The sequence below is a fragment of the Theileria orientalis genome, chromosome 2, assembly GCF_000740895.1.
Source record: "Theileria orientalis strain Shintoku DNA, chromosome 2, complete genome".
Taxonomy (NCBI): Eukaryota; Apicomplexa; class Aconoidasida; order Piroplasmida; family Theileriidae; genus Theileria; species Theileria orientalis.
Window position 1 is genome coordinate 92,257 of NC_025261.1, and position 13,782 is coordinate 106,038.

General features: G+C 45.5%; 5 protein-coding genes across 5 annotated transcripts; 2 read left to right on the plus strand and 3 right to left on the minus strand.

Moving 5' to 3' along the window:
• Positions 1–168: 168 nt before the first annotated feature.
• TOT_020000036 (uncharacterized protein) lies at positions 169–5,493 on the minus strand (the record flags this gene model as incomplete). Its single annotated transcript, XM_009691771.1, has 7 exons — positions 169–685; positions 776–1,603; positions 1,775–2,422; positions 2,492–2,755; positions 2,795–3,519; positions 3,610–4,838; positions 4,986–5,493. 7 exons carry the CDS (start codon positions 5,491–5,493, stop codon positions 169–171), a joined length of 4,719 nt encoding a protein of 1,572 aa, XP_009690066.1.
• A 564-nt stretch (positions 5,494–6,057) lies between these two features.
• Positions 6,058–7,230, plus strand: TOT_020000037 (actin II; the record flags this gene model as incomplete). The annotated part of the gene is made up of 3 exons (XM_009691772.1): positions 6,058–6,166; positions 6,198–6,297; positions 6,339–7,230. 3 exons carry the CDS (start codon positions 6,058–6,060, stop codon positions 7,228–7,230), a joined length of 1,101 nt encoding a protein of 366 aa, XP_009690067.1.
• A 273-nt stretch (positions 7,231–7,503) lies between these two features.
• On the minus strand, positions 7,504–8,622 carry TOT_020000038 (deoxyhypusine synthase; the record flags this gene model as incomplete). Its single annotated transcript, XM_009691773.1, has 1 exon — positions 7,504–8,622. One exon carries the CDS (start codon positions 8,620–8,622, stop codon positions 7,504–7,506), a length of 1,119 nt encoding a protein of 372 aa, XP_009690068.1.
• A 492-nt stretch (positions 8,623–9,114) lies between these two features.
• TOT_020000039 (uncharacterized protein) lies at positions 9,115–11,781 on the plus strand (the record flags this gene model as incomplete). Its single annotated transcript, XM_009691774.1, has 3 exons — positions 9,115–11,023; positions 11,088–11,600; positions 11,630–11,781. The coding sequence occupies 3 exons, from the start codon at positions 9,115–9,117 to the stop codon at positions 11,779–11,781; spliced, it is 2,574 nt and encodes an 857-aa protein (XP_009690069.1).
• A 155-nt stretch (positions 11,782–11,936) lies between these two features.
• Positions 11,937–13,713, minus strand: TOT_020001018 (glycylpeptide N-tetradecanoyltransferase 1; the record flags this gene model as incomplete). The annotated part of the gene is made up of 10 exons (XM_009691775.1): positions 11,937–12,035; positions 12,065–12,407; positions 12,489–12,559; positions 12,594–12,668; positions 12,701–12,787; positions 12,818–12,991; positions 13,024–13,173; positions 13,242–13,313; positions 13,345–13,392; positions 13,423–13,713. The coding sequence occupies 10 exons, from the start codon at positions 13,711–13,713 to the stop codon at positions 11,937–11,939; spliced, it is 1,410 nt and encodes a 469-aa protein (XP_009690070.1).
• Between the last annotated feature and the right edge of the window lie 69 nt (positions 13,714–13,782).

Consider the following 13,782-nt stretch of genomic DNA (forward strand, 5'->3'; position numbering starts at 1 on the left):
TACCATTGCGATTTTAATTTTAATGTTTTAACTAAATTACTAATTATTTTACCAGTTTACTCACATATATACTTGTCTGTGTGTGTATTAATGCACATATATATCTCTCAGCATTCATTTAAACAACTCTGTACTTTCACACATCTACCTCTCTACGTACTCAATTTACTATATTACTAGGCTCCAGTTGATCGTCGGCGATTGGTACGCACGCTCTATTGCGCTCACCAGCCTGTCCAGACGTTCTCTGTGCGCTTCGCGTTTTCCTGGCCCTTCAGCAAATCCCCCTCGAGCCGGCGCCTCCAGCGACCTCGTGGTCTCTCCTCCCTTCTCCCTCATTACCAGGTGCAGGTATTGCATCACTTCTGGCGACAGCAGCGCCATGTAGTACTTCAGGCACGCGAAGTGTTCGTTGGAGTACATGTACCTCATTGCGCTGCACTGCCTGCACTGTCTGTACGGCCTTATTTGGTACATGTAGTTTATGTTATCGCCAGTCGCCCTCTGGCCTCCGGGCTCCGGGCTCTCCTTCTGGCCTCTCACTCCGTACGGGTACACGAATGTTCTCTGTATGAAGTTGAAGAACCTCGTTTTATATTCGTTCGGCGACACTATCGTCGGCTCCTGTCCTATGTTCGCCAACCGCTTGCCCACCGTTTCTATCTGCTTATCCCACGTGTACGGCCTATACGTGTAAATTAGACATTACATCGTTTACGTAACTGTTTTTAATACGTATCTGTCTACACGTCTGGGCGCATGCGCCAGTCCCTACCTCAGAAAGTCTATTATTCCCAGCGTTATCACTGATTGCGAGGGCGATATTCTCAGCAGCATTGAGTAGTCCACTATGTTTATGCTCGACAGGAAGTTCAAATCGCTCTTCAGTCTCTCGTTGATCAGGTTGATTGATTCGTAGTTCAGCTGTATTGGACACCCCTTCGTGTACAGCTTAAAGTTCTGGTCCAGGAGCACGTAGCTTCCTCCGCTGCTCATCAGCACGCTCTGATCTTTGCCTTCTCCCTCCTTCCCCTTGGCTTCCGAGTCGCTGAACGACGAGTGCGCGTAGTTGTATGTTGTGCTCAAACTTGTGGGCGTCACGCTCTCCCTGCTTATGCTGATGTACCTCTTCAGCGCTATTCCCTTGAGGTCAAAGCTGATTTTACTTTCGTTGTGGAAGTGGTCTATGTTCTGCATAACGAAGCAGTTGATGCTGCTGTTCGTCTTCAGGTGCGTCACTTTATACAGTCCGTACGGCAGACTCATCAGAGTCTCATTTTTCTTAAAGTACTCAAAGAACTCTCTCCCCTGCGCTATAAACAGTCCTATTTCGTACTTGTTGATCAACTTGATTGTGTAGTTTCCGTCGTAGGTCATAAAGATTGGCGATCCGCTCTTTCCCGTGCTCCTCATCCTCGTGCTTCTGCACAGCGACCTTGCGTAGTTCATTAAGTCTCCGCAGAACCTTTTCCTCAGACCTTCGAACTCCCTTCCGTAGAATACCGTTATGCGGTATGGCCCCCAGTACACATCCAACACTTCACTTTCGCTCTTCGCATTCACACCGTTTACTTCTACACTATCTCCTGTTAATCCGCCACCACTTCCAGTTAATCCGCCAACGCTTCCTCGTAATTCTTCCATGCTAGTCCTTGGTGATGCACCAACACTCCCTCGTAATCCGCCTTTTAATTCATATTTTCCCTTCCATCTCTCAACATTCACCAGTGTTTTCGTTGCTATCAGCTTATTTGCGCCAACTCCGTCTAACAACTCTCCAATAATCACTGATGAATTATTGGCGACAATATACTTAATGAGCATCTTCTGCTCCACACTTAGCTTCATGGCGTTTTTTATAAATGCGCTTGACAGATACTCACTACCCTTATAACTTGTCGCCATTCTTCCCTCATCACTTCCCTCACCCTTTCCATCGAAGCCTCCATTGCTTTCTTCCCATAAGCCGTGGTCGCCATCTTCACTCTTCATATCCATTCTCTTGTAGTTAAGCATGTTCGAATTCGTGTATATTATTGGAAGTCCGTAAAATGGTACTGCAGACTTCCATTTTTTCCCTTCACTCTCCTTGTTTTTCTTCAATTTAACTTTCGTTCTCACTGCAGAGCCACCCTCGCTATCAAACAGCGTTTTCAAAACTATATCATCAAATTTACTCAAATTTTCCCAATTTTTCGTTGTATATATTTTCTTCAGCTCCATACTCCTACTTGTGTATCCACTCTCTTCTTCCAAGTGCACTTCCAACTTAAATATACACTTTTCAACGCTTCCTACCAGGATTCTCAGTGACACTTGATCGTGGAACAGCCCTCTTCTTCTCTCGCGTCCACCTACGTAGTCTTCGCTCTCATACTCTTCGTACTCCGGCGACCACTCTCTCATGTACTCTGTGTACTTGCTCACCAAGTGCTCATTTTGACTCCTAATTTTGTCTCTGTTTCCGAACCTTTCTCCGTAATCTCTTGACAGCAGTGCGTTTGACAGTATGTTTGCTACGTCTCTGTTCGGCGTCACTATCGGCTTGTAGTCCTCGCATATTATCGACTGGTTCCCTTCTCGCTTCAGCCTTATCTTCGAGACCATTCTGAAGTACGCGCTCTTCTTCTTCACCTTCGACGCCAGGTCCTCTATTCCCGAGAGTACTGCGAAGTACTGCGAAAACGTCAGGAACTCGTCTATGTTGTATGCTGTGTACGTGTCCTCCTCTTCTTCCTTTTCCAGCCCTTCTATTCTCTCCACTTCAGTCCTGCTGCATCTCTCCGAGGTCGACTTTGTGAAGTCGATTTTTTCGTACGAGGCTGCTTCTTTGCCGAAGCTGTGCACTATCACCACGTTCGTCTTGTCGTACTCCACTATCTTCACTGAGGCCACCTTTTCCACGTGCGATATTGCCGAGTACTCTTCCTCCAGCGACTCGAATACGTTGTAGAATCCCACGAAGAACGCCTTTGCCACTGTGAAGGCGTGCATCGGCTCTCTCGGGCAGAAGTGCTTGTGGTAGACCATCAGCGCTGTGCACTGCTCGAACACTCCTATCAGGTCCTTCTCCGCTCTCTCGACGCTTCTGCAGAAGCCTGCTATCTCCTCCGAGTAACTCATTATCTTCTCCAGTCCTGCCTTCAACTTAACTATTTTACTTTCGAACGAGTTGATCACGTGCACCAGGATGTACAGCCAGTTTAGCAGGTCCACGTCTGCCACTGTCGTGTAACTATTCGCTCCGCACTCTTCGCACGCGTGCAATGCAGCTCCTCTTTCCATTGAGCCCTTTATCTTTTCGTACAGTCTGTGGTTCAGCTCTATTCCGAATGCTGAGTGCCTTTCAAACTTCCTTATGAACTCCTCGAACTTAAGCCCTTCTATGCTGCTAACCCACTGACTCCTACTAAGCCCGCTCTCTCCCTCTGGGCTCCTCAGCCTACATATGCACGGGAGGCGCCTCTCGATGTCGTAGTTTACCAGGTTGTGCAAGTTCTCCGTCACCGTGTCGTAGACCTTGTCGTAAAAGTACTCCAACCCCCTTTCCAGAGGACTATCCTCTTTAAAGTACAGGTTACTTACCAGCCTTCTTCCTGCAACTCTTACCCTTCTTCCCTGTGGCCTGTGTACCATACTCTCCACTTTGTTTGACAGCAGCTGCAGCCTTCTGTCCAGCATCGTTCCGTTCCTTAGAAGCACCTCCATGGTGTCGCGCGTGCAGTTGTAGTAAGGCTCGTTGAACTCCGGCGCCACTTTGTAGATCGAGACTGGGCTCAGGTTAAACGTGATCGAGTAGCTTTCCGCCAGCACTGAGAACTTGCTGCTCTGGAAGAGCGCGTGGTCGCACTTCGCTCTGTATGCCCTGTTGAACATCAGCAGCTGCAGGAACCTTCCGAGCGTCAGGTCCTGGACGCTGTGTATGCTCGAGTGGTTGCACTTGCTGCAGAACGTCTTCACGTTGATCCCCTGGTGAGCGTACTTTTCCGAGGCCATTTGGAAGGTCAGCGACAGCCGCATGTTTTCCACGTTCGAGTACGCCGTTTCAAAGTGCAGCTGGTGGTTGATGTACGACTCCGAGCAGCTCTGGCTCGCCACGCACTTGTTGATTTTCAGCGCATTCGTGATTTTGCCTATGAAGTCGCTCAGGAACTCTCCCTCTGCGTACCTTCCTATTGGCACCGTTTCAAAGGACGGCGTCGTGCACAGCTCATTCATCTTCGTGTAGTACTTGAAGCACTGAAGTCTCGTCAGCTTCCTGTACTCGCTGCAGCTGATTTCCGACTCCACTACTTTGTTGTAGTACATTTCGCATGAGAAGTAGTTCAGCGTCGACCTTGGCGAGGGCGTCGTCATCCCCCTCGGCTTATTTCCCAGGAGCGTGTCCAGGTAGTCTGAGAAGTTTTCGCATACGCTGCTCTGCCTGTGGTCTCTCTCGAACACCTTCGTGTCCACTTCGAACGTTCCGTTCAGGTTTTTGATTAACTCCAGCTCCTCCACTATTCCCTGCAGCCTCACTATCGATATTTTTATGAGTTCCTCGATTCTTCGCAGGTTTTCCGACTTAATCATTCTCTTCGATATGAATATTGTGAAGCCCTTGAAGTTCTCTGCGAACGTCAGTGTTGCTATGGTCACTCCTCTGCTCAGGAAACAAAACTTTTCGCACTCTCCTATGCACTTCTCTATTCCCTTATCCTTGTCCGGCGAGTGCATAATTCCGCAGTTGAGTGCGAATGACAGTTTATTCATCACTTTACTGCCCACTTTGCTTATGCAGCTTATACTCTTTGCTGACAGCAGTGACGCTGCGTCGTTCGGCACATAATTTTCACACACTATCAGCTCCACCTTCTCCTTCCATGCTCTCTCTGCTAAACTCTCCAGTTCCTTGTACGATTTACTCATGTTCGCTATTGTGTCGTACTCCTCCGGGTTACTATCGTCTTCCAAACTCGAGAAATACTTAACCAGCAGCACTTTACATCTTTTTAGCTCCGTCTTCATTTCCGGATGCGACAACTCTCCTCTGAATGCCACTCCTTTAAATATTGAGAGCCTGTGATTTCTGTTCATTCCCAGTAAATTCAACACACTCTCCGGCACTTCCAGCAGGTTTATCAGGTCCAGTATATCTCTCATGAAGTGTCCTCTTTTCGCCAGAAATCCCAGGTTAAATATCAACTCCACTATGTGTTCTACGTAATTCGGGTTCAGCTTCACCAGTTTACAGTCGTTGTACAGTGATTGCTTCAGGTATATTTTACACACCTTCAGCATATTCTCGTCAATTTCCAAATCCATCGAGTCTAATCTTGTCAACTCTTCAGATTCCTCTCCGTACAACTGTATTCTAGAGTTATAATCAACACAACCTCTTTGCTTTACTGAATTTTTATTTTTGTGTATTCCTACGCTTTTGTTCACGAGCTTGGTGCAGATTTTGGCCATTCCCTTTTGCGATTTACCGCTATTACTTACAGCGGCATTCATTTTCCTCTTCAACTAAGTTTTAGCTGTCAATTTAACTCTATTTTCACTCTTCTCTGTATTTAAAAGGTCAATGGAATCCATCATTTATTGCTATAATGTGGACCAAAAACCATATCGTTATGATAATGAATAGGACAACCTAAATTAAAACCCAAATTTACACATTCGAATATATTTTACACAAAAATCTGCGATATATTGTACATTCATGTTGTTTACACCGATTTACCAAACCGACAAGATTCTAACAAATAATTAAAAAACAAGTTAAAAATCACAACTGAAAATAAAAATTATGACTGTTTATATTAAATGTGTTTTAATTCTATCTGTTAAATCGACATTTTATTTATACTTCCTCCCCATCCGTCGGAACTTAAAACACCCTTTGCGGACACTATTTATTGTTTTAAGCCTGGTTGAAGCTGTTTTTAACCACCATATATATTTATATATTTATTTAAAAGCTTTTAAATTTGGATTCTTTTCAACATCCGCCACACCTTCTTTCTAATTTTTATTATGTCCCGTTTTAACTTTTAATTGATTCCTTTTCTTTCAACTATGTCCGACGAAACTTTGGCAATAATTATAGACACGGGTTCTTCTCTTACGAAGGCCGGGTTCGCCGGTTCTGAAACTCCCAAAGTTCGCTTTCCCACTCTGGTTGGACGTAAGTTAACATTTTCTTCACCCCTGTTCAGTTGACGGATCTGATGATCCCTTGGTCGGCAATGCTGTTTTGGAGAAGTGGGAAGGTCTGGATGTGTACAGGCCCATTCAGCATGGCATCGTCAGGAACTGGTACGTTGCGTCCACTCTGTTCTAATCACACTTACCTTTAGGGCCCTCGCCGAGGCCGTGTGGCGCCACGCCTTTTCAAACGAGCTGAAGATATCGCAGGAGGAGCACCCCGTCCTCTTGACTGAGCCTCCCCTGAGTCCGAAGTTCCACCGCGAGCTCTGCTGTCAGCTGTTTTTTGAGACTTTCGGCGTCCCCGCCCTCTACTTGGCCACCACCTCGCTCCTGTCCATGTACGGGTCGAGCAAGACCAGCGGGCTGGTGCTCGACATCGGCGAGGGCGTTGCCCACTCCGTCCTCATTCACGAGGGCTGCATCATGCCCTACGCCATCACCAGGCTCGACATTGGCGGCTTCGACCTGACCACTCAGATCGTCAAGAGTGTCGAGCGGCTTCGGAGGAACACTCCCTACGATCGCAAGCTTGCCAAGGACATAAAGGAGGCCTGCTGCTACGTCCCTCAGGACTTCGAGGGCAAGCTCAAGGAGTTTGAGTCGAACCCTGGCGCCAACTCCAAGACCTACAAGTTGCCTGACGGCACTGCCGTTGAGCTTGGCAAGGAGTGCATCACTTGTCCTGAGATTCTCTTCAAGCCTGAGCTTTCTGGCAGGACCTGCCCCAATCTTCCTGAGATTTGCTACCACTCAGTCCGCATGTGCGAGCCTGAGCTTCACCGCACCATGCTTTCCACCATTCTCGTCACTGGCGGCACTTCTCTGTTCAGCGGCTTTTTGGAGCGGTGTGAGAAGGAGATTTCTTCTCTCGTAAACCGCAACGTTCCTGTCAAGGTCATAAACTCACCTCAGCCTCGTGACATATCCGTCTGGGTCGGCGGCTCCATCGTTGCCAACCTTCAGAGTTTTCAGCAGATGTGGATCACCAAGGAGGAGTATGACGAGGCTGGCCCTACTGTGATACATCGCAAGTGTTTTTAACTGTGTAGTTTCTAACTGTCAATTTACTACTTGTTTATTTACTACCTGTTTATTTACTACTTTTATAGTTATTAATTTCCAATTTACTAATAGCCGGTATAATAGTATAACTACTAACAGTCAATCTACTACTTGTTTATTTACTACCATGTGTAGTTACTAAATGTCAATCTGGTTTGTTGCTACTACTATGCTTAGATGCACATACACACTCATACTCATGTATCTACTAATGCAACGGTTTCTACACACGCATATAAACTCTAAATCAGATTATTCGTACTGTCTCTTCTCGTGCTTTTTGAAGACTCCTGCCACCAGCAGTGGGAAGACTAGTGACGCGTCCGCGTGCACCTTCACTGGGTCCGTGTGAGCCTTTATCTTTCCCCAGGAGACTGCCTCGTCCGGGTTCGCTCCCGAGTCGGAGCCGTCGTACTCCTGCGCCGTCGAGATGTACACTGCGTAGTCGGCTCCGTTCCTCATCAGGTTCGCGTTGCACACGTGGTGCTTCGGCAGTCCTCCGCCCAGTATGATGATTCCTGACTTTTTGCACTTCACCGCCAGATCGTTGACTGTCCTCACGTCCTTCACCACGTCCAGGTAGAGCGTGTCCGGCGCGTCCTTTCTGTACGTGTGGAAGTACAGGTTATCTCCGATCGACCCGTCCGTCAGTCCTGGGCAGAATACTGGGATTCTGTTCTTGTGGCACCAGTAGTACAGCGAGGACTCGTCGTTGATTCTCTCTCCCATGAGGTCTATGAACGACGAGGGCGTCCATATCTTTCCCTTTTCCACCTGCTCCTTGTGCATATCGTCCAGTATTGGCTGCAGCCAGTCTTCGAATGCGCAGTAGTTTTCGTTTGGCAGGAGCAGGTTTCCTATTCTGTTCCAGCCCTTCTCTCTCAGGTCCGCTCCGTCGAGGTTAAACTTTCCTATGTACGTGTTTCCCAGGCACTTGATCAGGTCCTCCTCCACTCCTCCTCCGCTCGTCACGAACACGTCCACCAGCTTATTCTTCGCCATGTACACGAACGCTTCCCTCAGTCCGCACGATATCATGTTCGACGTGAAGGACACCCATATTGTACACTTCGTCCTCCTTCTCACTTCCGGGTCCTCATATGGCGTTCCTACCTCATCTTCTGTCACTTCTTCATCTGAGAGACGCCAGGATAGCATCTTTTCTATCATTTCTGACGCAAATCCTAGATTTGTTGCTTGGAATCCGAAGTTTTTAAACTTCTCCAGCAGCGTATCTATCTTTAAATCCTTTTCATAGTGAATCCCTTTAACTGGAAGCATATCATCTGTAACTTCCACATTTTCGTGGAGAATTGCCTCTAGAGCAACTTTTGGAATAGATTCTTCCATTTCACTACTTTTGTGATCCATAGTGACTGATAATATATTACATAAGACTAAAATACAATGAAAAGTAAATTTTTTTACTAAACAATTAGAAAAACAACTACATTTATTTTAGTAACGACATTATTAATACACCATCTACTTTGCATCAGACAAAAATTTTGACAATTAAATCTAAATATACACAAATATCTAAAAAAATTATTATTTTAAACTCATTTTTAAGAGATTCTATCGCTTCCCCACATGTGTTTCAAAAAATCGTTATTTATACACAATTACATTTTTTTATATTATTGATTTATGTTGAGAAAAATTCTAATTGTGATTTAAATCATATAAACTGTTTTATAGGTTCTTATGCCTTAGGGATTCTTAGAATCTGTCTTTTATTTTACACATTTATTCTGTAATATACATTCCTTCTAACCATTACACATTGCTTTTGTTCATGTAAAATATTAAAACATACAAAAACAATACAAACTAACTACAACAGTGATCTGAAGATTTGAGATGAGTGAAAATTATTCATCATTTGTTTCGTTACTGAATTTTGTGCCAAGGAAGCTTGGTTATTCTTCCACAGATTCTAACATGTGGACGGTTATTTTGCCTCCGCAGACCATGAAAACGTTGAGGATTCTTCACGATACCGCTTTTGTTCTGGTAAGTCAAAGGAATAATAAGGTGTTTGCAAGGGTACACAATGCCGTCGAGTACGGAAGAGAATATTCCTCTCTAAAACCACCAAACGCAGTTGCAACTGAAGAATTTCTCCAAAATTTGAAGGTTTCACCTAATGTCGAGGTCGAATTAAGATTTGAAAAAGTATTTGATGTTTTGAAAGCAAGTAGGTTGACTTTGAAGTACAAGCAATCATTTGACCCTGCCGACAACACCTGGAAGTGTTTAAATAATAATGTTAAAGACAAGTTAAATACAAAATTGAATGCAAATAATCCAGCTTTGGATTCAAAAAATACGAGCAACGTTACTTCTGAATCGAATAAACCTGCTGTTTCTGAGAAGAAACTAGACTGGTGTGTTAGTTCTGATGATTCTTCGCCTTTTCCTCCAGTAGAATGGTATAATTCCCTTTTGAATGGAGAGTTTAATAAGGTAATTAGACACAGTTTGGTAGGATGTACACTTTTAATCGGAAACGTCGTGGCGATTAATTTGCAAGGCTATTTATGTCGATTTGAAGTGGAAACAATTTATTACTCTAATGAGATTTGTTCGAATCCGTTGAGCGTGTCTCTTGATACCGAAGTTTCAGTATGCTTGAATACGGAAGCCAGTGTGATCTATGGCGCAGCTACTTCTGCCAAGGCCAAGAGTCTACTTGAACGCAGAGCCATTTACGGGCTCGATGAGATCGTTGAAACGTTAACCACACATGTTTTTGTGCCTCTTCTTTCAAATGTCGGTGCCGATCCGCCCACCGGTGTTATTTTGTATGGGCCTCCAGGATGTGGAAAGACCCTGCTGGCCAAGACCATTGAAAATTATTATAAGACCATGTTTAACACAAGTAAAGAACTAAAATTTAAAATGGTACATTCCACTGACTTAATAAGCGAATACCCTGGAAAGACTGAGCTTAATGTAAATCGGCTTCTCCAGGATTTAAAACAATCGAGTAACTACAAAACTATTTGCTTTATCGATGAGATAGATGTGCTGTGCTTAAGAAGAGATAGTTATTCATCCGATTCACATTCTAGGAGAATTCTAGCTACTTTTTTAAACAACATGGATGGAGTAAACTCAAATAATAAAAACTGTGTTATAATCGGTATGACTAACTGCCTCGACACCATTGACGACGCACTGAGGAGGCCTGGAAGATTCGATTTGGAGATTGAAGTACCAGTGCCTAATCAGAAAAACAGATTTTTGATATTGAGGAGCATGTTAGGCAAAGTTAAGCACAATTTGAACGAGTCCCAGATTAAACACGTTAACGACTTCTGCCAAGCCTTCGTGGGAGCAGACTTGAAATTGCTGGTAACGAATGCCATCCACGCTAAAACGTCCAGGCTCAAAAAGTCAGGTGATCCTGGACAAAATGGGAGTTCGTCTCAGGAAAACGAGGACGCTCTGACCTTTGAAGACTTTTCAAACGCCCTGAAGGTCACGCGGCCCTCAGCCATGAGGGAGATGTACGTGGAGGTGCCTCACGTGAAGTGGTCCGACATCGGCGGCTACGAGGAGCTTAAGAAGACCATCAAGCAGTCGGTGGAGTACCCGAGGAAGTTCTCGAGCCTGTATGAAAGCCTGAACGTCCAGGTTCCCAGGGGCATCCTGCTGTACGGGCCTCCCGGCTGCTCCAAGACCCTCATGGCGAAGGCGATCTGCACCGAGAGCCACATGAACTTCATATCCGTTAAGGGTCCGGAGATATACGACAAATACGTTGGTAGGCATGAGTGTTGATTCATACGCGCAACCAAATCTATTTTACCCTCTGATTAATTCTGTAGGTGAGAGTGAACGGAACATTCGGCGCCTGTTCAGCAAAGCCAGGGTCAACAGCCCCTGTGTGATATTCTTTGACGAAATCGACTCGGTTTGCTCCGACGACTCCTCGGGAGTCGGCAGGAGGGTGCTGGGCACTCTTTTGAACGAGATGGACGGCGTGAGCCCCCTCAAGCAGGTTCTCGTCGTCGGCGCCACCAACCGGCCCCAAGACCTCAGCAAGTCTCTGCTCAGGCCCGGCCGGTTCGACAGGCTCATTTACGTTCCGCTTCCCGACTTCGCGGCCAGGAAGGCGATTTTCCTCATCAACTTTGCGAAGGTCAAGGTCGACTTCCACATGGAGGACGTCGCCCACAAGCTGGCTTCTCTCACCCATGGCTACTCTGGTGCCGAGGTGGTCTCCATCTGCAGGCAGGCCTCGATGTACCTCTTGAATGAAATCATTGAGCAGTACGAGTCTATCCCAAATTCAACTGCACAATCCTCGGACCTGTCTGACAAGGACTTGAGTGGCGACGGTATTTTTTGTTTTTAATATGATTTTTAGGGCTCGCGGCCGACTTGGAGAGGCTTTCGCTCTCCGAGGTGACTCCCCTCTCCTACCGTCACCTCGAACTGGCTCTCAACAACTCCAAGCCGATGACCTCCCAGGAGACGATATCGTTTTACGAGAATTTCAGCAAGGCAAACAGCTTGTAGCTCCCGCCTTAATATATATGTGTGCATATGTGTATATGTATGTGTGTGTATGTACATCTGTGTGCATATTTGTATAACGCGCAGCAAATTATACGTTCACGCCCTGCTTGCGTAGAACTCTTTCTACAGCAGCACTATTCCGATTTCCGACGAGTTCAACTAAAATCTATGATCCTTTTTCCTCTTACCAGCGGCACTCGGTAGTTGAACATGTAGTAGTGGAGGTCTCCGTCTCCCATCCCGAACTTGAGGTCCTGCGGCGTCGTGTTTGCGCTCCTCTTACCTCGAACACGTGTCTGTTTTGCATCAGGTCCAGCGAGTTGAACACGTCGTACTCCTTCTGCTTCGCGAAGAAGAGTGCGTGTTCCATCAGCCTCTTGTACGTCATCGTGCCTGCGACGTTGTAGAATGAGTAGGCTGCGCGTATCTTGTCCACCTTCGGGTTGTTTATCACGCTCGAGGGCAGCGAGTAGAAGCTGCACATGTCCGTCACGTTCCCTGAATGCGGTTTTATTCTCCCAGACTCACCGTTCACTGACTTCACGTACGTGTGAATGATCCCCTCTTGTGGCAGGAAGAGGTGGTGCACCTCGTCCTGTGTGAACACTTGGTACAGCTTAAAGGCGCTAAATATCTTATTTCCCCTGTCTCTCTGCGTTCATATACTCATAGCTGTTTAAACACTATTTATTTGCCTATTGTCTTACTTCAGGTGGTCCTTCAGCAGCTTGTAGAGACTCGACACGTCCTTCTTTTCCATCGGCCTCATTTCGTTGTTCTAAAAGGGTTTTTGAATAAAACCTGAAACCCACTTCCACTTCATTCACCTTGTATATTCTCACTGCTCTGCTTATCGTCATTCTTTTTCCCACTCCTGAGAAGCGTGCCTAATTTCTCGTCAACTTAGCTTCGTGCTTACTGCTATCAGCTTCTTTATGTCAAGCGGTCTGTGCCAGTATCTGCAACTTGCTATTGGCTTCGGGATGACGATTCCTGCTGTGTACACCTACGCTTTCTTGTTATTTCCTTCACTTACTGCTTGCCATATTCCGCACAGGTTAACTCTTCTTGTTATCTCCTTGATCAGCACTGGCGCCAGTCTTTTCGTTCTCAGCTTCTTGTGTATGCACAGGAAGTTGACTTCTGCTGCCTTCAGGTTTTTTCCCATGATGTTTATTGTCACTGGGATTGCCGTGATGTATCCCACCAACTACTCGTAACTTTACTTGCGGCTGTTCTTACCAGTTTCGACGATGTCACTCTCACTCCTATTTGCCACTCCTTCTTATAATTTGGTGTCGTCAGTGCCCATAGCAGGAACTCCGGCTTATAGTCAAACCGGAACAGCGAATCTCCGTCCTCGACGTAGTTTTCGTTCAGAAGTGTGTATACCTAATTATTTTTAACTTCCTTTCAGCTCTCTCGCATTTTCTTGTCTATCTGTTCTTACTATTTCTTACTTGTGTTCTTTCTTCTTCGTTCGTTATGTCCAGCATTACCCATTCAAATCCTGAGGGGAGCGGGTATGGATCCTAAGTATTTTTTTCTTTGGGTTCTCTTTACCTTTCTAACGTCCTCCACACGTTGATTCGGGTTTATTGGACCGCAATCCTACCTCCTCTATGATTCAACCAAACTTACATTTGTTGTTACAACTTCGTCCAATTTGCTGACTAGTTGTGTGTCCCAAAATTTATGTTCAATTGGTTGCAAATTTGGGTGAGTCAGAGATAGCCTTTGTATTATCTTCTGCCTGAGTTCTTCAGTCTTGTTGTCATTAGAATCCTGTAATTTGTCAAATATGTTGCTGCTTACTGATATTTTCAGGTTAGATAGCGAGCTAGAGAGAGATTCCGTATCTTCTCCATTCACAGGAGTAGATTCTTCCACTTTTTCTTTACTTGTTTGTGAATCTGGAAGGTTATCTTCCATTTGTTATGGATACAACTATTTTACAATGTTAGTGGTAAACCAGAGTTTAGTATATATATTTTTTCGTAC